Source organism: Pelophylax lessonae, assembly GCF_965119305.1.
Source record: "Pelophylax lessonae genome assembly, chromosome: 2".
NCBI lineage: Eukaryota > Metazoa > Chordata > Amphibia > Anura > Ranidae > Pelophylax > Pelophylax lessonae.
In genome coordinates this window covers 128,647,819-128,669,928 of record NC_138769.1, presented here as the reverse complement: position 1 = coordinate 128,669,928, position 22,110 = coordinate 128,647,819, and the positions used below count along the sequence as shown (strand labels likewise).

Here is a 22,110-nt window from a genome sequence, read left to right as displayed (position 1 = left end):
TCAGTAAGAGCGCACATTTGATATTAGAATAAATAACAATCACAGAAATCTCAGTTTTATTCATAAAAAGTTTTCAATCTGTTAAAAGCTTTGGTTTTGTTTAAAGTAATCTGGACATAAAAGGTCACTTCCTGTTAAAGGGTGACAACTGTCTCTCACAGGCACACAGGGTGTTGTCACCCCTCTGCTTAGTGGCCATGTTGTTGTGCAGGCGCGCTTGGCTCCCCCGTTGTCACTATTAGGAAGCCGTTCTAATAGTGAGTAGCCAGCGCTGGAGGGATTTATGTCAGAGATGTCAACATCCTCTCTACATGGCAGAGTTACACCACAACTTGCGTTTTATACGGCAATCAGAACATCCAAGCCACTAGATGGAGCATGTGAGGGGGCACGTGACTTTGACAGGTCATGTGACTAGGCCCCCCCCCCCTTCTGTTCAGTAGTGCTGACGCCATACTTCTACTTTACACATGGGACCCTAGAGCTCCATTCACATTAGTGCGTCTCCAAAGTCGCAGGATTTCCATTGCGCCTTTACATTCTCTGGACAAAAGTCACACCAAAGTAGTGCAGACACCTTTTCAAAATCGCTGCGACTTTAAGTCCCACCGATCTAATTGAGTGCCATTGCAAGCAATGGGTTGTGACTTGTCAGCATGACAAGTTGCATAAGTGTGAATGGGCCTAAAAGTGGCTGAAAAGGCTGGAGGAGATCAGCACTACTAAGATGCAAAATGGAATGAAATAAAAAGTTAAAGCCCATCTCCAGGGAAAGTAACAATCTTCCATTGCAGTGGAGCTGGCCCCACACTGCAGAGGGGTAAAGTGTGCGTTTTGTAAGCTTTCAGAAAAGGTGACCTAACGCCGTACACCCCCCTCCCCACCCCCACCCTGGGCTCAGCTGTACTTACCTCTGCGGGTAATGAGCTGTTAGCACCCATTCAGCCATGGTAGTGGGCTAGGGAGTTAAAATCTCCTCCTCTCTTCTCCTTCTTTCTGTAGGGCTTCCAGGACAGATCAGAGCAACTATGATTACTCAAAGCGGCCACATGCCACCGCTGACCAATCAGAATCACTCTGACTCATCCCAGAAGCCCTACAGAAAGAAGGGGATTTCAGTTCCTCAGATGGCTGCACTGACTGTGTGGGCACTGACAGCTCTTTACCCTAAATTTATACTTACCTCCATCTTCTCGCTCCGGGTCACCTGAAAAACAAATGGATAATCGCAATTTTTTTTTTTTTTACTTACCTCGTTTAGAAGAAAATATACTTACCTTACTTCCTCTTCCTCCCCTTGGCGGCCACGGCGAGTCGTCACTTCCTGGCTCTGCAATGATTCCTGGGAGCTGAACGTCATCGCTCCCAGGAATCAATGCGTCTGCACCGGCCCCGACGTCAGTTCCAGTGCAGGCGCCATCATACCTTGCTAAACAGCCTTTGGGCATGCCCAGAAGCTGTGCAGGGATGACGCTGCAGCACCGGAAGTGATGGCGGGGCCGGTGCAGTGCGTCGTGGGACCGAAGAAGACAGAAGAGGACATAGAAGAGGATCGTGCTGGCTTCAAGCTGCCCACACCTGAGATGGCAGCGCTGGACAATACTTTTTCAAGGTAAGTATTTCTCCTAAAAGGTAAGTGCAACCCGGGACAGATCAGAGGCTAGCCATTGTGGAATGTACTAGCCCTGACTGTCCCGGGGGTATTTTTATTAAAAAAAACGTTCCCAGGGTGGAACTCCGCTTTAAAGTAGAACTAAAGGCAAAACTTTTTTGCTGCATTTTGGCATAAGGTAGGGTTATAACCTCTGTCAGTTTTTTGTTGTTGCCATCTTTGCCTAGTTGGAGAGGTTTTCCTTTGCTTCCTGACCAATAGCCAAAATAGGAAGTGAGAGGAAATCCCTCCTAAATGAGGCAATTCCTGGTTGTCACCAGACCTAGTGTCCCCATTAGAAGATTTCCCCTCTATTCCTGTTTTTGTGACAACCCAAAATTTAGGATTTTTTTTTATTGTCACTCTCCGTGATAATATTTAACAGGATATTTAGAAGAGGATGAATCTCCCTAATGAAGACAGGGGTTCTAATCCTTCTCCACTCTATACAAAACTGAAAAAAAAATGTTGCTTTTAGTTATACTTTAAAGCCCCTTTCACACAATCAGAGCGATCGGGTCCGCCTGTCCATTTTTTAGGTGGATCCAATCGGGCCACCCATTCTCCTCAATGGGGAGGCGGAGGTCACTGCCTAGCATCCGATCCGACAAGATCCGCTGAAAACAGACGGATAGCGATACGTTCGCCATCCGTCCAGCAGGTTGGATCGGATGAAAATGGACACTCTTGTCTGTTTTCATCCAATCTCCCCATAGAGAAGAGTGGGACTCTGGGTGCCGGTTCACATTCTTGTGGCTGCGGCGATCGCATGTAATATCGAAGCGCACTGCTCCTTCATTACATGCAATCGGCTGTGCGGTGCGAATTCAGCCATACACTTTGTATGACTAAATTCGCACTGCACCCGCACAAAAGTCGCACATGACCCTTTATTTCAGCCACATCAGGATCGGATCGCACAGTGGTTCACACTTGTGCGATCCGATCCTGTGCAAACTGTCAGATCGCACTGCGATATGCGATCAAACTGGGGGTGTCGTTAACATTTCATTGACACCCCCAGCGTATCGCATATGGCAGTGTGAACTGCCAGGGGTGCGTTTGCGATGCGGAAACAGGCTGCGAATTTGCAGCCTTCCCGCATCGCATAAGTGTGACCCGGCACTGACAGCTCCGTCTCTGCACAGTGAGTGGAGATGGACCTGTCATCTGCCTGCTCAGCAGGGATCAGCAGAGCGATCCCCACTGAGCAAGTGGAGTCCGTCAAAACGGATCCGCCCCGTGTGAAAGGGGCCAAATGCTAATTTAGGTTTAGGGGACTTTGCTAAGCAGTTTTTCTTACTTGATGCTCTTCTCTCCGGCTCACCTCTTCTCCGCTATACTGTGGCAGTGGACTTTTTCTGGGTGTCCTCACATTTAATGTAAGGCTATGGGCTCTGCATTGGACTTGATGACGTTAGACAACGCACAACCACCACAGCATGGGGGAGAAGAGGCTCAGTCTAGCAGTGTGGAAGGAGCCTGCAGGAGAGGAGGATCAGGTAAGTAAAAGTACTTTTTGTGGCCCTTAGACAAGCATTTAACCTTTGCAATGAAGGGGTCAGCCCCACTGCAAGGGAGGATTGTTACCTTCAGTTCAGCTATAAATATAAGAATGTGGCAGCTGTTTATGGTACTTTTTTTTTATACCACCCTCTGACCACCTGTGTAAAAGAGCCCCTGAAGTGAAAATAAACGTCCACAGTCACCAATTTAATAGACAAGCGTCAAGTTATTCAGACCGATAAAAATAACATTTTCAATATATGAATTTCTGCACTTATCTTTGTTTGGCAGCCTTCTGAGCCTTCAGCCAGCTTTGCTTTGTTTTCAGAACGCATTAGGCGGGCACATAACCTCAAAGGATCTCTCTGAAAGGAGCGCCCACCAATAATAAGAATCCATAAGCATGCTCGCCAACTTGCATCCCATTGTATTTGCGCGCCTGCCTAATGTATACTCAGCGGCATACTCATGCGACTGTCACTAGACTGAGAAGTTAGTGCACACACTTCCTCTTTACACTTATGTTGTCTGCATAGGGGTGCGCAGCCTATTGCATTACCGTGTGCACCCCAGAGCTCAAACACACGTGCCTTCCTCTGCAGCCTCAGCTGCACTGGACAGTGAATGGGTCTGTGAAGCCACATAGTTAATCTGGTTGAAAAAAGAAACAAGTCCATCCAGTTCAACCAAATGAATGGGAAGTGCTCTGTGCTGGGCGGCTTCCTGTTCGTTCACAATCTGAAGCATGGTAAACACAGTTTGCTATGCTTCAGTTGTGAATGAACACGAGTGAGTGTATTTGCTGTGTTCATTTGGAAAAGCAAGGGGCTGGTAAATAACATTAGCCCCTTCCTTCACTTTCCATCCTGAAACATCCCTCACAGCAGGGGGTGAGTAGAGGAGGGAAGTCAGCAGCACTGCAGGGGGTACAACAAGGAGGGAAGCCCGGGCAGTAGGGGGAATTAGCACTCCACAGAGTGATTAGGGTGTGCCCAGGCACACCTGGCACACCCCCTGCGCATGCATATGGTTGTCTGGATACTGATGTTAAGAGGGGGATTGAGTGACACCAGGTGTTGCACACCGACAGGCGGTCTTGCAGTTTTTTCTATTCCCTGCAAAGTAGGGAGAAAAAACAACAAGATCGCTTAGTAAAAACAGCACATACTGTATTACACACTGTTAGGTACACAGCTAACCCCTTGATCACCCCTAGCTGTTAACGCCTTCCTAGCCAGTGTCATTAGTACAGTGACAGTGTATAGTATTAGCACTGATCACTGTATTAGTGTCACTAGTGATGTCAGTGTCAGTTCCCTCTGCAGCGTCAGTGAGTGTCAGATTTTCTGCCGCACTATCACAGTCCCACTATAAGTTGCTGATCACTGCTGTTACTAATATAAAAAAAAAAAAAAAAAAAAATTGCAGTATTATATACGTACACCATTCATTTGTAGACGCTATAACTTTTACACAAACCAATTAATACACAGTTATTGTTTTTTTTTTTTTTTATACCAAAGCCATGTAGCAAAATACATTTTGGCCTATGAATATTGTTTTTTTTTTTTTCAAACATTTTATTCTTTTTAATAGCAAAAAAAAAAAAAAAAACCCAGTGGTTATCAAATACCACCAAAAAAAAACTCTATTTGTGATATAAATTTAATTTGGGTTCAGTGTTGCATGGCCGTGCACTTACCAGTTAAAGTTGCGCAGTGCTGAATAGAAAAAAAAAAACGGCCTGGCGATGAAGGGGGTAAAACCTTCCAGAGCTGAAGTGGTTAAATGGTTCATCCTCTTTTCATATAGCGATTTAAAAAAAAAGTTAGATGTTCTCTGTGTGCTATATTGGTACATATACAACAGCTTATGTTTGCCCTCTGATTGACCCTTACATGATCCGATAGTCGCTCAATCACTGCTAACCTTAATTAAAATGCTCAGCTGCCACTATTAGGTAATATATGGCCATCTGAAGGCTATGAGTAAATGGGTCATTGTTGTCTAGATCCTTAAAAAAAAAACATAAATTTCTCTTTCGTTCATTGACAGACACAGCACCTCATCTTCTTAACCATTGGGTTATACTGCCCCCTACAGGAGTAGGACACTAGGCAAAAAAAAAGTCTGGCTGCCTATAAGCAGTCCCAGGGGGTATATTCCCTCTCTTTGCTATAGGCACTTTTTTCTTCTGCTTAGTCAGGAGTAAGGACCTAGTTCCTTGCTGGGATCTCTGGTCCTGGCATTTTTTTCTTTTTAGATAGTACCAAAGCATCCCCTTCAAAATGGAGTCCATTTGCACGGTGGTGGCTTCCCTGCATCAGGGGAATTTTCATGCCTCCATCGACATCAAGGACGCTTACCTTCACATTGCAATATGTGTCGGTCACCAGAGCTTCCTCTGCTTTGCCGTGGGAAAGGAGCATTATCAGTTTGTGGCGTTACCCTTTGGTCTCATCTCGGCTCCTTGGGTCTTCACGAAAGTGTTGGCCCTGGTGCTAGCATTGTTACGTCAGCGGGGATCGTGGCCCTGGGCTACTTGGATGACTTTCTTCTGCGAGCAGAGTCTCCTACTGTGCTGGTGGAAATCACCATACGGACCCTGAAGGAGTTTGGCTGGATTCTGAATCTTCAGAAGTCTGCCTTGGTTTATTTTATGAAGCTAGACTATCTGGATCCCAATCTGGACTCGGTCTTAGCCAGAGTACTCCTTCCTCCAGAAACCGCAGGCTGCATTTCGCCTTTTGCTGTCCAGCAGATGGTCATCCCTCCGGACTTGCATGTGGGTGCTGGGCCTGGTGGTGTCGACCTTCGAGGCGGTCCCGTTCCATACGACCTCCCTGCAAAGGGAGATTCTGATCAATTGGGACAATAATTCACAGTCTCTGGACAACTAAACCCAGCTGAGCCGGGGTACAAAAGGGTTCCTGATCTGGTGGCTTTTGTTTTCTGGTGCAGGGCAAATCCTTCCTCCCCTTGTATTGGATGGTAGTCACCATGGATCGTCTCCAAGGGTGTCCAGTGCTCATTCAATCAGACAACGCCACAGCCGTGGCTTATGTTAATCACCAAGGGGGCACAAGAAGTGTCCTGGTGGCTCTGGAGGTAGCCGGCATTCTCAGGTTGGCAGAACATTTAGTTCCAACCCTTTCTGCCGTGCACATTCCTGGAGTGGAAAACTGGCATGCAGATTACCTCAGTCGGCAGGCGTTTGACCAGGGGGAATGGTCTCTTCATCCGGAGGTGTTTCATTAGTTGTGTCGCCGGTGAGGCATCCACGAGGTGGATCTGTTGGTGTCTCGGCTCAAGAGAAAGGTGCAGAAGTTCCTCTGGCGGATGCCACAGACACGCTGGTGGCGCCGTGGAGTCAGTATAGTCTGATTTACGCCTTCCCTCCTCTCAAGCTTCTACGCAGGATCGAGGCAGAAGGGATTCCGGTCATCTTGGTGGCCCTGGACTGGCCTCGCTGAGCTTGGTACGCCAATCTGGTGCGGCTGGTCACCGTTGTTCCTTGGAAGCTTCCTCTCAGGGAGGATCTGCTGTCCCAAGTGCCAATCTTCCATTTATAGTTACTTGCTTTTATGGCTTGGCTATTGAAAGCCAGGTGCTGAAGGATAGGGGTTTGTCTGAATCAGTGAATCCAACACTGTTAAAAGCTAGGAAATCTGCTTCTAGGAAGATCTGCCATCCTAGGTGGAAGACGTACATCACGTGGTGTGAGTCTCTTGGGGTTCATCCTTGGTCCTTCTCGATGGCTCAGATCTTGACATCCCTTTTAACAGGGGGTTGAACAGAAATTGGCCTTGAGTACCATCAAGGGCCAGGTGTCGGCTTTGGCGGTCTTCATCCAACGACCCTCTGCCACACACTCCCTGAAGCGTACTTTTCTTCAGGGTGTTCAACATCTGGTTCCTACAGTGCGGTCTCTGTTGCCACCTTGGGACATTAATTTGGTGCTTTCGGTCCTCCAGAAGCCTCCCTTTGAGAATCTTCAGTAGATTCCCTTGCTTACGCTGTCTCAGAAGGTGGCTTTTTTTGTGACTATCACCTCCGCGCGCAGGGTGTCGGAACTGGCGGCGTTATTTTGTCATTCACCTTACTTGGTGATTCACAAAGATAAGGTGGTTCTTCGCCCCCTATCCGTTGTTTCTTCCAAAGGTTGTCTCTGATTTATTTTTGAATAAAGACATTGTGTTGCCTTCCCTGTGTCCCTGGCCAAAACATCTTAAGGAAATTGCTTTGCATGCCTTGGATGTGGTTCGGGCAATTAGGGTATACCTGGCAGCTACTGAGTCTTTTAGGAAGTTAGACTCACTATTTGTACTTAATGATGGGCCTCGGAAAGGGTTGTCCACTTCCTCTGCGACCATTTCCAGATGGATCAGAGAGGCGGTGATTCAGGCCTATTCAAGGTGCACTCTACTCGGGCGCTCAGTGCTTCCCGGGCCTTCCGTCATCTAGCGTCGGTGATGCAGGTTTGCAAGGCGGCCACCTGGTCATCGGTGTACACTTTCACAAAGTTCTGTAAAATGGATGTGTTTGCATCTGTGGATGCTTCTTTTGGCCGCAAGGTTTTGCAGGCTGCTGTTTAGAGGACCTGGTCCTCCTTGAGGGTGTATTGTTTTTTTCAGGTAGGCTCCAGTTGTTTTGGTTGAGCTCCTGTTGCCTAGTTGGCTACTGTTTAGCCTTGGGAATTTTTTGTTGTTCCCACCCCTCATGTTTAACACTGCATTGGGATGTCCCAATGGTTAAGAAGATCAGAAGCTGTGTCCCTCAATGAACGAAAGAGAAAATGGGATTTTTGATTTACTGTAAAATCCATTTCTCTGATGATCATTGAAGGACACCGCACCCACCCCTCTGTGGAGTTGTAATTCTTCTGACACTGCTTGTAACAAAACTGAGCACCTATAGCAGAGAGAGGGAGTATACCCCCTGGGACTGCCAATAGGCGTAGCCAGACTCTTTTTCTGCCTAGTGTCTTACTCCTGTAGGGGGCAGTATAACGCAATAGTTAAGAAGAAAAGGAGCTGCGTCCGTCAATGAACATCAGAGAAATGGATTTTACGGTAAGTCAAAAATCCCATTTTTACACATCGCTTTATACAATCAATGAGCTTCTGAATTGTTTATTTTTTTCTGTGTTTTAGAAACGTGGCGTAAGTGCCGGTTCACACTGGTGCGATGGAAGACATCTCATGTGATTCGCACCGCACCGCACTGCTATGCAAATCACATGCGATGTCCTTGCAATGCAAATTCAGCCATACAGATTGTATGGCTAAATTTGCATCGCATTTGGACCAAAGTCGTGCAGGACCCTTTTTTTGGTCTGCGCCAGAATTGGATCGCATGGGTGTTTAGTGCCGGTTTACACTGGTGCAATGCGGGAAGCCTGCAAATCCACTGCGGGTTCCCACATCGCACCCAACTCGCAGGCAGTTCACTCTGCCATATGCAAACTGCTGGGAGTGTCAATACAAAGTTAGTGACCGCCTTAGATTAGTTTGCATATTGCAGTGCGAACTGTCAATTCGGACAGGAATCGGATTGCATAGTTGTGAACACCCATGTGATCCGATTCTGGTGCAGACCAAATAAAGGGTCCTGCGCGACTTTGGTTCGAATGCGATGCAAATTCAGCCATAACAATCTGTATAGCTGAATTTGCATTGCAAAGACATCGCATGTGATTTGCAATGCATAGCAGTGCGGTGCGAATCACATGTGATATCTTCTATCGCATCAGTGTAAACCGGCACTCAACGCTCATCTGAAATTATTATGGTAAACAGGAAACAAGTTTTTTTGTCAAATTTAAAAATGGTTCGCACAAAGTGACCACCTGTATTCACCCTCTGTCTTCTCTTACATGGCAATGCTCCATTGCTAGTTCTTCCAGCACCAATTTAGTTTGGATTCATTTATGATAACCTTCTAGAATCGTTACATAAAATATAATGTTTTATGAAAGTAGCATGTGACCAATGTCATACAGGTTATTTGCTGTAGTTCTTCAGTGATCTGTGGGGTCTCTTCTAGCAGGTATTTCATATTTGTGTTTCTGCAGGATTGTGCACCTCTGCCTGAGAAAAGCAGACCAGAAGCTGGTGATCATCAAACAAATACCTGTGGAGCAAATGACCAAAGATGAGCGACTTGCAGCCCAGAATGAATGTCAAGTGCTGAAACTATTAAATCATCCAAACATTATTGAATACTATGAGAATTTCTTAGAAGACAAGGCCCTTATGATTGCAATGGAGTATGCTCCTGGTGAGTAAACCGGTTTTACCACTGCAAATGTGTTCATCTGTATAATAATGGTGAGGTACCTGCATTCATACAATATACATTAATCTGTAAAAATTGCAGCCAAATACCTGTACCTGTTTTTTTTTTTTTCTGCAAATGACGTTTTTACCTTAGTGACTATTAACTGATTAAAGTCACTAACCCCAAAAGTTGCGAATGGTTTGTGAAGTCCTTAGGTTTTCAGTCTTAAATGCCGAATATTGGGCAGTATCACCGGGTTCCTTAGGAACCGGCTGACATTCAGCTTGTGTGTATGGCAGCCGGTCTGACAGAAGCCATCTAAACATCTATGGCTGAGAGCGCTGAACTGTGTATTCTGGGAGGGGTAAGACCTGTGTCCCCCTGTCAGAACACAATAGCTCAGTGGGGAGATCGCTGTACTAACATAGTAACATCGGATTGTAAATCCTAGTACACACTAGAGCTGCACGATTCTGGATAAAATGAGAATCACAATTCTTTTGCTTAGAATAAAGATCACAATTCTCTCATGATTCTCGGCATAACATCATCTTTTACATTATACAAAAAAATTGAGCTAACGTTACTGTTTTTTTTAATTCATTAAAGTGTATTTTTTCCCCAAAAAACTGCGCTTGAAAGACTTCTACGCAAATACAGTGTGACATAGAAGATTGCAACAATCACCATTTTATTCTCTAGGATCTCTGCTAAAAAAAATATATATATATAATGTTTTGGGATTCTAAGTAATTTTTTAGCGAAAAAAAGTGATTTTTAACTTGTAAGCAACAAATGTCAGAAAAAGTCTTAGTCTTTAAGAGGTTAAAGTGGAGTTCCACCCTAAATTTATACTTACCTCCATCTTCTCACTCCGGGTCACCTGAAAAACAAATAGATAATCGCAATTTTTTTTTTTTTTTTACTTACCTTGTAGAGAAAATATACTCACCTTACTTCCTTCTTCCTCCCCTCGGCGGCCACGGCGATTCGTCACTTCCTGGCTTTTGCAATGATTCCTGGAAGCTGAACGTCATCGCTCCTAGGAATCAATGCGCCTGCACCAGCCCCGACGTGAGTTCCGGGGCGCGCACGTCATTCCCTTCTAAACAGCTTCTGGGCATGCCCAGAAGCTGTGGAGGGATGATGCGCGCGCACCGGAAGTGACGGCGGGGCCGGTGCAGTGCATCGTGGGACCGAAGAAGAAGGAAGAGGACGCAGAAGAGGATCGCGCTGGCTTCAAGCTGCCCACACCTGAGATGGCAGTGCTGGAGAATACATTTTCAAGGTAAGTATTTCTCCTAAAAGGTAAGTGCGAACCGGGACAGATCAGAGGCTAGCCATTGTGGAATCTACTAGCCCTGACTGTCCCGGGGGTATTTTTATTAAAAAAAGTATAACCAGGGTGGAACTCCGCTTTAAACTGCTCTGACTTACAGACGGAAGTTCATTCCTTTGATCTAAAAGAAGGAAATGATACATTGTAAAATATTCTGTTTATAGTTATCTAGCAGCCTTAGTCCCCATTCACACTAGCGCGACTTGTCAGGCGACTTGGTCGCCTGACAAGTCGCGGTGGGTCGCCTGCCATTGATTAGCACAGGACCCGTTCTAATAGGAGGGACACAAGTCGCTCCGACTTAGAAAAAGGGTCCTGTACTACTTTGGGGCGACCTGGAGGCGACCTGCATTGACTTCAATGATATGTCACCGCAACTTCACAGGTCGCCCCAGCAAGTAGCGTCGCCCTTGTGTGAACGGGGTCTTAGTCTCCATTCACACTAGTCCGACTTGTCAGGCGACTTGGTCAGCCTGACAAGTCACGCACCGTCGCGTCCCATAGTGTAGTACAGGAACGGTTCTAATAGGAGCGACACAAGTCGCTCCGACTTAGAAAAAGGGTCCTGTACTACTTCGGGGCGACCTTGAGCGACTTGCATAGACATTCATTTTATGAAGTCCGTGCAAGTCGTGCCGAAGTCGCGGTGCATCTGATATCGCTATAGTGTGAACCGGCATGTGAAGATATTTTAGAGGACAAGCAGGCCATGTTGTCACATACAAAGCCTACTTGTCTATAGCCCAGCCATGAATGCCTTTACTTTCCGAGAAAACTTGTCATTAACCTCTATCACCTTCTTACTACTACTGTACATCTGGAATGGTTCTGGGAGAAAAACCATATGCCGAAAGACTTAAACATTTCTCTAAAGCTACAAAATAGCTACCAGTAATGTTTTTTCCTGACCAGGTCTTTGTTGATGTTATCGGTATGCTAATTGTTGTAAGAGCTCAGATTTTCCTCATCGTCTGTGCTTCATAAACTCTATTGTTCAATTAATTTAGCAGTGCCAGTGTAATAAAGTTTACTTACAGCTTAAAGGAAGCAATATTACACAGCTGTAAACATTTTCTAAGCTTTCATTTTTTTAAAATTCATTTTTTGTGCATTTAGCTTGTAAACAGATATGTTTATCTCTTTAAAAATGCAGCAAATACAGGAAAATACTTATCTGTCTGAAATCAAGTGTGCGTCCAACTTCTTGTTTGAGCTGACAACACAGTGCTTTTTCTGTACAGAAATTCCAACCAGCATTGTCATGCTTGACTACAGAACCCCATCTATCATCCACCCCTCTCTGTTCCACATCACATGTATACATTGATTTCTTTCCAGCAAAACAATGCGGTGCCTTGGCTCCTGTTCACACACTGTGTGTAAGAAAAGGGCTCTTTTGAGAAGTAGTATTGTCTTCTAGATTGTAAGCTCTAACGAGCAGGGCCCTCTGATTCCTACTGTATTAAATTGTATTGTATTTGTACTGTCTACCCTCAAGTTGTAAAGCGCTGCATAAACTGTCGGCGCTATATAAATCCTGTAGGTAGTTCCTCAGTAGGACTGCAAGAATTTTAAAAGCCTGGTTATGATGTCACGGGAAGTAATAAAATAAGTTTCTCCCTGCATCAATTAGATAAGAAAATAGTGCTGTTTAAGGCCTTATGCACACAGCATCTAGCCCCAGTGCTTAAAGCAGAGTTCCAGTCCCCCAATTAAATTTTTTATAAATGCTCCCCTGTTATTGTTTCCACTTCTATTGTAACATTTGGATACTGTCACTAATTTGTTCCTTCTTGTTTTTTTTTTTTTTCAATCATTAAAAACTTACCTGATCTTTGAAGCTGTCAGGGTCCATTACAGTTGTGGGCATCTGAAGCCTGCTTGTCTTTATTTCCAGGATTTAATGCAGATGGCTACCGAGCATGCACCTCCCAATCTCGCACCTGCGCAGTAATGCCACTGTTTCTTCCTTCCTAACTCCCCCCCCCCCCCCGAAATCCCGCAAGATTTTAGTATTAGGGCGATTCCCATGAACTTCTGGGATAGATGATGCTGACATCCCAGGAGTTCATGGGAATCGCCTTGTGACGATATCCCCTAGGCGGCCGGACCGGAAATGCCGCATAAAGACAAAAAAATTAATAATTAGCCGTTTGTAAATTCAATGCGGATAGGCATTTGAGGCTCCAGGGTTTTGTAGCGGGTGGGGGGCACAGGTGCACCACCCAACCCCACTGCCAGCAGCCTGCTGCTTCAGCTGGATGGTTTACCCAATGGTACTTAAATTTAGGGCAGTATTCACTCAGGGACGAATACTTGGAACGCAGAGTCCTTATGCCCTGAGCATCCAACGCTTCATACATCGGGGTTAAATGCCTAGTGTGAGACCTAAAAAAAGTTCATGATTTGATTTCACCGCTCATATGCTATAAGTTAGCTTGACTAGACTAGAAACCTTGGTTTGAGTAAACAAACTATTTCCAGTGCTTCATTAGCATTTATCCAGTGTTTAGATCGGGGAAAAATGGCTCAATTCACACATGTTGAATGGTCTGTCTCGGCTCCCACATTAAGGCTACCAATTCATTGGTGACATACCTAAAGCTGCCTGTTGGCTTATAAGGGCAAACTATGATTCATCTTTACAAGTTTATTATTGAAGAGGGCCAGAGATCTCTGTTGAGTGTTCCCCTTCTACACAGGCACAAATGTGCACATTAAATAACATAATTAATATAATGTAATAACATAATATTATATTATTATATATAATAATAATAATAAACGTAATAACATAATAATAATAATAACGTAACAAATGTAATAACATACTGTAATAAAATAATGTAAACATAATAATAACAAATGTGCACATTAACATAGGGCCAAAGCTGTTTTGGATCCACTTCTCCTGGGGATTACAAGAGTGCACTTTGTTCTGCACCGTTGTGACCCATAATCAGCTGGCAGCATGCTAAAATGCTGGAGGTGCAGAGCAGGGAGCCAGTGACTGACAGTTACAGGTTATTTGCTCACTGAAGAACGAGAACTGAACCATCGGCAGTCTTTGATCGCTCAGTTCTCAGTGTGGAGGGGGCAGGGGACCAATGCTGCATCCACCTAGGTAAGTATGAATGCATGTTTGTTTTTAAATCCCAAACTTCTTTTGAACCCAATATGAATCTGCATATTTGTACCATGATCTTTTTTTGGGAAAATTGGTGGCCAGCTATTGCACTCAATGTCAAGGAATGTATAGACCTATATGGAAATACTGACACCTTCAGGGCTCGTTCACACAAGCAGCAGACTCTACTGACCCTCTGAAAAGTGATCTGTAGTAGATCACTTTTGCATAAGCAGTTTAGAGTTGCTTTACAGATATAATGCTGCCTTCTGAATGCCAGTTTTTTTGTCAATCACAATGGGGATTTTACATTGAATCACCTTGCTGCAACCTCCATAGCGGTGTTTGGCATGCGGTTGCAGCAGTCCAATTAGATTTCAGTGGGCTTGTTTGACAGTCAATGCTGCTTATCAAACTCAACATGCTGAATTAAAATATATCCAATGAATATGCTGCTGCTTCAGGTGGATCCACCACTGCAATCCTCTCTATCTCTTGTTTCCTCAGGTGCCAGCTCTGCTCATCCAACCATGCATAGCGAATACAAATAGGATCCAAATAACTGCACTTCAGAAAAATGTATCCACCTATTTATAAATGTAAAAATGGCAAAAACAGCGACCCAGACACTATGGGAGCAAGGGATGAAGTCGACACATTTCATGCTAACTAGCACTTACTTATGACTCATGCGTGTCAGGAGTGAGCTCTACTTAGCATGAAATGCGTTGACTTTATCCCCCGCTCCCACAGTGTCTGGTTTGCTGCTTTTGGTATTTTTAAATTTGTAATAAATTGAATGATTTTTTTGGAAGTGCAGCCATTTGGATAACATTTGTTTTTGCTAAGCATGCTTAAAAAAAATTGCTGCACTGAGAATCAAAGCATCAGCAACGTAAACAGACCTGTGTGGCTGCCATGTCATATTGTAGGTAGGCAGTCGGGGGTGGTAAAATCGAAGATCAACCCCCGGTTTTTGCTGCCTCCCCCAGCTGTCCATGTGAACTTAGCCATAGAACCTGTTTCAATGGCTTTTGTTCGCTTCCAATGGGTTTTGCATAAAAATCCATGAGAATACAAAACCCACTTGTAGCAGGGCAGAAGGAGGTCAGCAGATCATATGCTCCTGTCACTGAATTCCGAATGATCACAGAAGTGTCTCAAACTGATAACAAACTATTGACACAAGCCTAAAACCCATTGTGCAATTCAGCTTTTAAATGCAATCGTTTAAAAAATAACATTGAAATCCAATGAAAAATCAATGCTATCCTAGTTAATAAGCTGTAATATAATTGGTTCATCATTATTCTAATTCCTTCATTTATGTGTCACCCCCATCGGTTACACCCAGCAGAAAGTATCTGACTTGTTTTCTTTTTCTTTTTATGCTGCTTTGTTACTTATATTGTAATATGATAACAGGACCGAAACCAGCCGCTTATGTAAATTCAGGTCAGAAAACAGAGTGACTCAGATTATTGACATAAGGACGGTCATTGTTTTGTAATACAGATTCTTCAATAATTACAGGAATGTGGCTTCATCTTGTCTATTATTGACAGCTCAGGCCTTACCACTCTCATGTCCTTGTTTCAGTCAAAACAGTTCCACCTTTTATGATTTAGTTCATAAGCACCGACATTATTAAAGCACACCTTTCTCCTCTTTCACTAAAAATCCCATCAGCACACAGCTCTGCTTGCTGATATTAAATTATTTTACATTTTTTGCTATTACTTACAATACAGTTTTTCCACTTCCTTGTTGAGTGAGGCACTGGTGATGTAGCAAGAGTCTTATAGATGCATCCTGGGAAGACTACATCACCACATCACCAGTGTTTTCACTCAAATGATCACATGGTCTGGGAGGCAGATCCAGAGTTATATGAAGTAGTGGGAGATGGATTCTTCTGCCCTTAGTGAAATTGGCCACTAGAAAAGAATGGAGAGGAAGAAAAAAAGATATGCAAAGAATAAAATGCCTGCAATTATCTCCTAGTATCTGTTTGTAGATTTTCATTACAAAGCGGCGTTTAGGCATGTCAAGTGTGGTTAAGTAGACATTTTTCTAGTATCACTAAATATAAAAAATTACTGCACCAATGTCATCTAAATGAGATGCAGACACTGCAACACAGTTTATTTATAAAATAAAGAAATAGAAAAAAGTGCTGCGCTAAATTAAACCAAATGTTGAGAAGAATGCCCACTAAAGGGCTACACTAAACATACAATATAGAGTCTAAAAATATACTGTATATAAAGTAACTGTCAGTGTAAGGGCTCTTTCACACTATCCGTCTGTTGGACGGACTCCGTTTATCTCAGCAGGGGATCGATCAGCCGATCCCCCGCTGAGCAGGAGGATGACAGCTGTTCTCCGCACTGTGTGCGGAGACACAGCTGTCAGTTCCCCATACATCTCTATGGGGGAATCGGATGGGAACGGACTGTCGGTCTGTTCTCATCCGATCCCATCCGATCCGCTGGACGGATGGAAAATAGGGTTTCCATCTATCCAGATTTGACAAATCGGATCAGATGTCAGCGGACATGTCTCCGCTGACATCCGATGCTCCATAGGGATTCATGGGGGGACCGTTCAGATCCGCCAAAAAAATGGACAGGCGGATCTGAACGGTCCGCCTGTGTGAAAAGGACCTTAGTGTTAGTGAAAGTGTAATGTAGCAAATGTGCAAGCAATCAACAAAGATGCAACCATATAATGTGCAATGAACCAAAGTGGTTTAAGTGCAAATCATTTGTGCAAAAATATGCATGTGCAAACTGGCAATAATGAACAAACTTCATAAATAAATAATAAAAAGCAAGTGGGTAAGTTCATCAATCAGCAACAGAAGTGCTCTGAATAAAAGTCAGTATCCAAGGGAAGCCTGTGTTCTGAAACTGGAAACTTGACACCCTGAGTGCAACCATCACCAAAGAGAATCAGGAGCGCTTACCAAAACAAATGGACTCTACTACCAGCGGTGAAGAGTCCTACAGGCAGAGAAGTAATAACCATAAGGAATCTCTACCGATAGTTGTCATTATCTCGTCTAATTTCAATTAGGCCAATATGTAGCTGCCCAAGAAAACAAAGAACTCCTCATAGCGTAAAACCATCAGTTTGGTGGGGTGTCAGCGACACCGGAAGGAAGTGGGATGTATTTGTCACCTCTGTGATGTTCTCAGGAGATCAGAGTGAGGAGCCTCACTCAATTTTACTCATACCTGTTTACAGTTCCCAGGAAGGAAGACAAGGTGCTTCCAATCCTGGACCTCAAGACGCTGAACTGCTTTGCGCGGGTGCAGAAGTTCAGAATGGAGTCCATTCGCACGGAGGTGATATCCCTGCCTCAGGGGGATTTTCTTACCTCTATCGTCATCAAGGATGCTTACCTTCACATTCCGATATGTGCCAGTCACCAGCACCTTTCTCTGCTTTGCTGTGGGAGAGGAGCATTATCAGTTTGTGGCGTTACCCTTTGGTCTCGCCTCTGCTGCTTGGGTCTTCACAAAAGTGTTAGCACTGGTGCTACCTTTGTTACGCCAATTGGGGATCGCGGTACTGGGCTACTTGGATGACCTCCTTCTGCGAGTGGAGTCTCCTACTGCTTTGGTGAAAAACCTGAAGATCACCATACTAACTCTGTGGGAGTTTGGCCGGATTCTGAATTTTCAGAAGTCTGCTATGGTTTAGTTCACAAAGCTGGACTATCTGGGTCTGACTCTGGACTCGGCCTTAGCCAGAGTGCTTCTTCCTCTGGACAAACTCCTGAAATTGCAGGCTGCAATTCGTCTTCTGCTGTACAGAAGATGGTCATCCCTCTGGACTTGCATGCGGGTGCTGGGCCTGATGGTGTCTACCTTCAAGGCGGTTCTGTTTGAACAGTTCCTTACGAGGTCCCTGCAAAGGGAGATTCTGGCCAAATGGGACAAGACTCCGCAGTTCCTGGACAATCAGATCCGGCTGAGTCGGGGATCAAAAGAGTCTCTGATAGGGATGCACCGAAATGAAAATTCTGGGCCAAAACCGAAAATGCAGGATGCCCTTGGCTGAAAACCGAAACCGAAAATGACTTTTTTCCCCCCAAATGATTTTAAAATAGATAGAACAGGAGCATACACCAAAAACAGGCAGGCATACACCTGTAGCTGCCACCCTGTCGCAGTATAGTGGTTAATTTAATTACCAATGGTATTTGTATTATGCAGCATGAGGGGGTTACTGTATTGCCACTGCTGGTCACTGATGAATTAGTGACCGACCAGTGGCAATTAATTAACCCCTTTGTGCTGCATTAGGGCAACCAGTATCAGTGTTAATTAACACTGGTTGCACTGCTACTGGTTGCACTAATGCAGCACAAAGGGGTTAATTAACTGCCACTGGTCGGTCACTAATTCATCAGTGACCAGCAGTGGCAATACATTAACCCCCTCATGCTGCATAATACTAATACCATTGGTAAGCTCACCTCAGCGTCCCCCCCGCCTCAGCATCCCCCCCGCCTCAGCATCCCCCCTACTGCCTCAGCATCCCCCCCACTGCCTCAGCGCCCCATCCACTGCCTCAGCGCCCCATCCACTGCCTCAGCGTCCCCCCCCCTGCCTCAGCGTCCCCCCCCCTCGGCGTCCCTCACCATCCCAATGCAATCTCCTTACTTTCACTCGGCTCTTCCTGTGTCCTTTCTTTCAAAAGACCCGCCTCTGGCCGGCGGCCCGCCTCCCGGTGATGTCACTACTACTACGATGTGCATAAATGAACTAACACACCGGGCGGGCGGGCGAGCGGCCGCTAATAGCTATAACTATGTGAGCGCTTCACTTCCCTGTCAGCGGAGATATCCGGTGTGTTAGTTCATTCATGCACATCGTAGTAGTAGTGACATCACCGGGAGGCGGGCCGCCGGCCAGTGGCAGGTCTTTTGAAACCTGCGCTGCGCCTGCGGCGGCCATATTTAGTATCGGCATCTTTAACCCATTTTCGGCCGAAATGGAATAAGCCCATTTTCGGCCGGAAATTTTGGTGGCCGAAATTTCGGTGCACCACTAGTCTCTGATATGATGGCTTCGTTCTCTGGCGCTTCGTCTGGGCAAATCCTTCCTCCTCTTGTATTGGACAGTGGTCACCATGGGTGCCAGCCTGTCTGGCTGGGAAGGCGTCCTCGGCAAACATTCTGCTCAGGGGATCTGGACACTTGAAGAGTCCAGACTACCGATCAATATCTTGGAACTCCGAGCAATCAGACTGTGTCTGGACCATTGGATGGATCATCTTCAGGGATGCTCAGTGTGCATTCAATCGGCTCTGGAGGTAGCCAGCATTCTAAGATGGGCAGAACAGTTAGTTCCAGCCTTCTTCGCCGTACACATTCCCTGGGTGGAAAACTGGCAGGCGGGTTACCTCAGTCGGCAGGCGTTGGACCAAGGGGAGTGGTCCCTTCATCCGGAGGTGTTTCATCAGTTGTGTCTCTGGGGCATCCCCGAGTAGGATCTGTTGGTGTCTTGGCTCAACAGAAAGGTGCAGAGGTTTGTGGCCCAGTCATGGGATCCTCTTGCAGACACCACAGACGCTGGTGGCCCCCTGGGGTCAGTATCGTCTGATTTACATAAATACAAATATTGCAGCACTCAAAAAGACAATAAAGTGCAAAAGCATTAAAGTGCACAAAATATATATAGTATCCCAATGCTGGGATATAAAATACACTTACAACAGCTGAAAAAAAGTTCAAAGAAAAAGTTTATTTGAGTGCTAATTTAAAGTGTCCCAGTGCAGTAATATGCCGTTATAATCACTAGTGCAGATGTATCCTCCACCGTATAGGTAAATTTTAAACTCACCAGAGCTCAATGCTGTCTAAGTTATAGGACAGCAATAAGGTATGTATTCATGGAACTCATGATCTTGAAAAGCCTGGAGATCCGATGATATAAAACACAGAGATTTTCCTCCAGCAGAGTAGATAGCTCAACATGCCATATGAGGAAGTATGAATAAAAAGAAATGGCTCATGGTGTAGTATGAAAATAAAAATGTAATTGCCTGCGATACACCCCCTTTCACGGTCTATCACTCTAACTGGGAACTGGAATTGGGGAGTAGGTTGGACAGGGAAGACTGGCAGCACATGACGGCAGCTCTCTCTAAATGTTCCCGAAATGTCTTGATTCTGGAAAAAAATGCTTATAAGGTATTTTACAGATGGTATTATACTCCAGCTAGACTGGCTAAATTTATACCTGCGTATTCTCCCTTGTGTTTTCGCGGATGCACTCAGGAGGGGACCATGGCGCATATTTGGTGGACATGCCCCAAGGTGAGTAGACTGTGGATCAGGATCTATGTCTTGCTCCGTAATATTTTTCAGGTCACCCTGAAGAGGGACCCGTATGAGGCGCTCCTGTGTAAACCTATACCTGACTTGACCCGTGCACAACATCAGCTGGCTCAGCTTTTGTTTACAGCTACGAAATTAACAATTGCCCGATTTTGGAAGACCCCGTTGCTTAGTTTTGAAGCGGTCAAGAACCGTATGAATGATATTCTGATTAATGAAAAATTGACTGCGATAGTCTCTGATTCTCATGCTAAATTTCTTAAGGTGTGGGACCCCTGGATCTTGAACGTTGCCCCTTCCAGCTTTCAGACCACCCTTCTTTCTCTTTAATGCCCCCTGGACGCTTGCCCCGCAGGACCCGTTCTCCCCTCCCTCCTTCTCCCCACCCTCTCTTTAGTCTTCTCATATTGTCGTTTCTTTCTTTGTTTGTCCTCTTTTCTCACCCCTTCTTTCCCCTCTCTCTCTTTTGTCTTTTAGTGTTGTTTTCTTCTCTGGCTCGGTACTTTAAGTGCCCGTTCACATACGAGCGACGCTACTTCGCACCGCCGCCACAGACTTCATAACATTGAAGTCTATGGCGTTCGCCTCCTGGTCGCCCCAAAGAAGCTCCGGGCCCTTTTTCTAAGTCGGAGCGATTTGTGTCGCTCCTATTAGAACGGGTCCGCAGCTTCCCTATGGGAGGCGACCTGTGAGGCGACCAGGTCGCCTCAGTGTGAACCGGGACTCAGGCCCAGCCTCTGTTTGCTCATTGGAACGTACTAGAACTTCTTCTTCTGTTATTATTGCACTATAAGACACTAGGGGGGACCCTGTCTACGAATTTCTGCTTGCTGATAAACTTTATTTGGTCTGCGATGTTTTAAGGATGGCTTACGCGCTATGGATGTATCATGTTTTGCTTCTACCTGTTTCCTGCGTTCCATTTTTTTTTTTCTCAAATTGTACACATATACTGTGTTTTGATGTATGTTTATGCCTTTTCTTAAAATAAAAACTTTTGTACAAGAAAATAAAAATTTAATAAAATATGTTTACAACACTGACAAACCAGTACAGTGTGAATGGATAAAAGACAATAATAAAAGAAAGGACTCAAATCAAAATCCACCACTTCTAATGCGGAGCTTTACTTCAGCACCTTAGGTGTTGAAGTGATAGCTCATCGTCTAATTTACGCCTTCCCTCCTCTTAAGCTTCTGCTAAGACTTCTGCGCAGGATCGAGGCAGAAGGGATTCTGTTCTTAGTGGCTCCGGACTGGCCTTGCTAAGCTTGCTACGCCGATCTGGTCCGGCTGGTCGCCAACGTTCCTTGGAAGCTTCCTCTCAGGGAGGATCTGCTCTCCCAAGGACAAATCTTCCATCCTGCTTTACAGTCACTGGCTTTGACAGCTTAGCTGTTGAACGCCAGATGCTGAAGAATAGAGGTTTATCTGAATCAGTGATTCCTATGCTGATCAAAGCTAGGAAATCTACTTCTAGGAAGATCTATCATCGTACATGGTAGACTTATATTGCCTGGTGTGAGTTTCTTGAGGTTCATCCTCGCATCTTCTCGGTGGCTCGGATCTTGACCTTCCTTCAAAGGGGGGTTGAACAGAAATTGGCCTTGAGTACCATCAAGGGCCAGGTTTTGGCTTTGGCGGTCTTTTTCCAACGACCCTTGGCCACACACTCCCTGGTGCATACCTTTCTTCAGGGAGGAGTATTGGCGCTCTCAGGTAGTGCTGAAAATAGGATGGCTGCTAATGTGGATATATATCCGGGGTTAATCACAATAAAAGCAGCATCACATAAAATTCACAGTGAAAGTCTGGGCACAAGGAGGGGATTAATAGTCCATGTGCAAGTCCCTAGAC

The 22,110-nt window shown here is 45.1% G+C and overlaps 1 protein-coding gene across 1 annotated transcript in view; it reads left to right on the top strand.

Annotated features, from left to right (window-relative positions):
* NEK8 (NIMA related kinase 8) overlaps window positions 1-22,110 on the top strand; it is a 112,949-nt gene that overhangs the window by 308 nt on the left and 90,531 nt on the right. Inside the window, exon 2 of the mRNA XM_082246900.1 lies at window positions 9,231-9,436. Coding sequence (XP_082103026.1) covers window positions 9,231-9,436 — 206 coding nt within the window. The remainder of the gene's footprint in view (window positions 1-9,230; window positions 9,437-22,110) is intronic.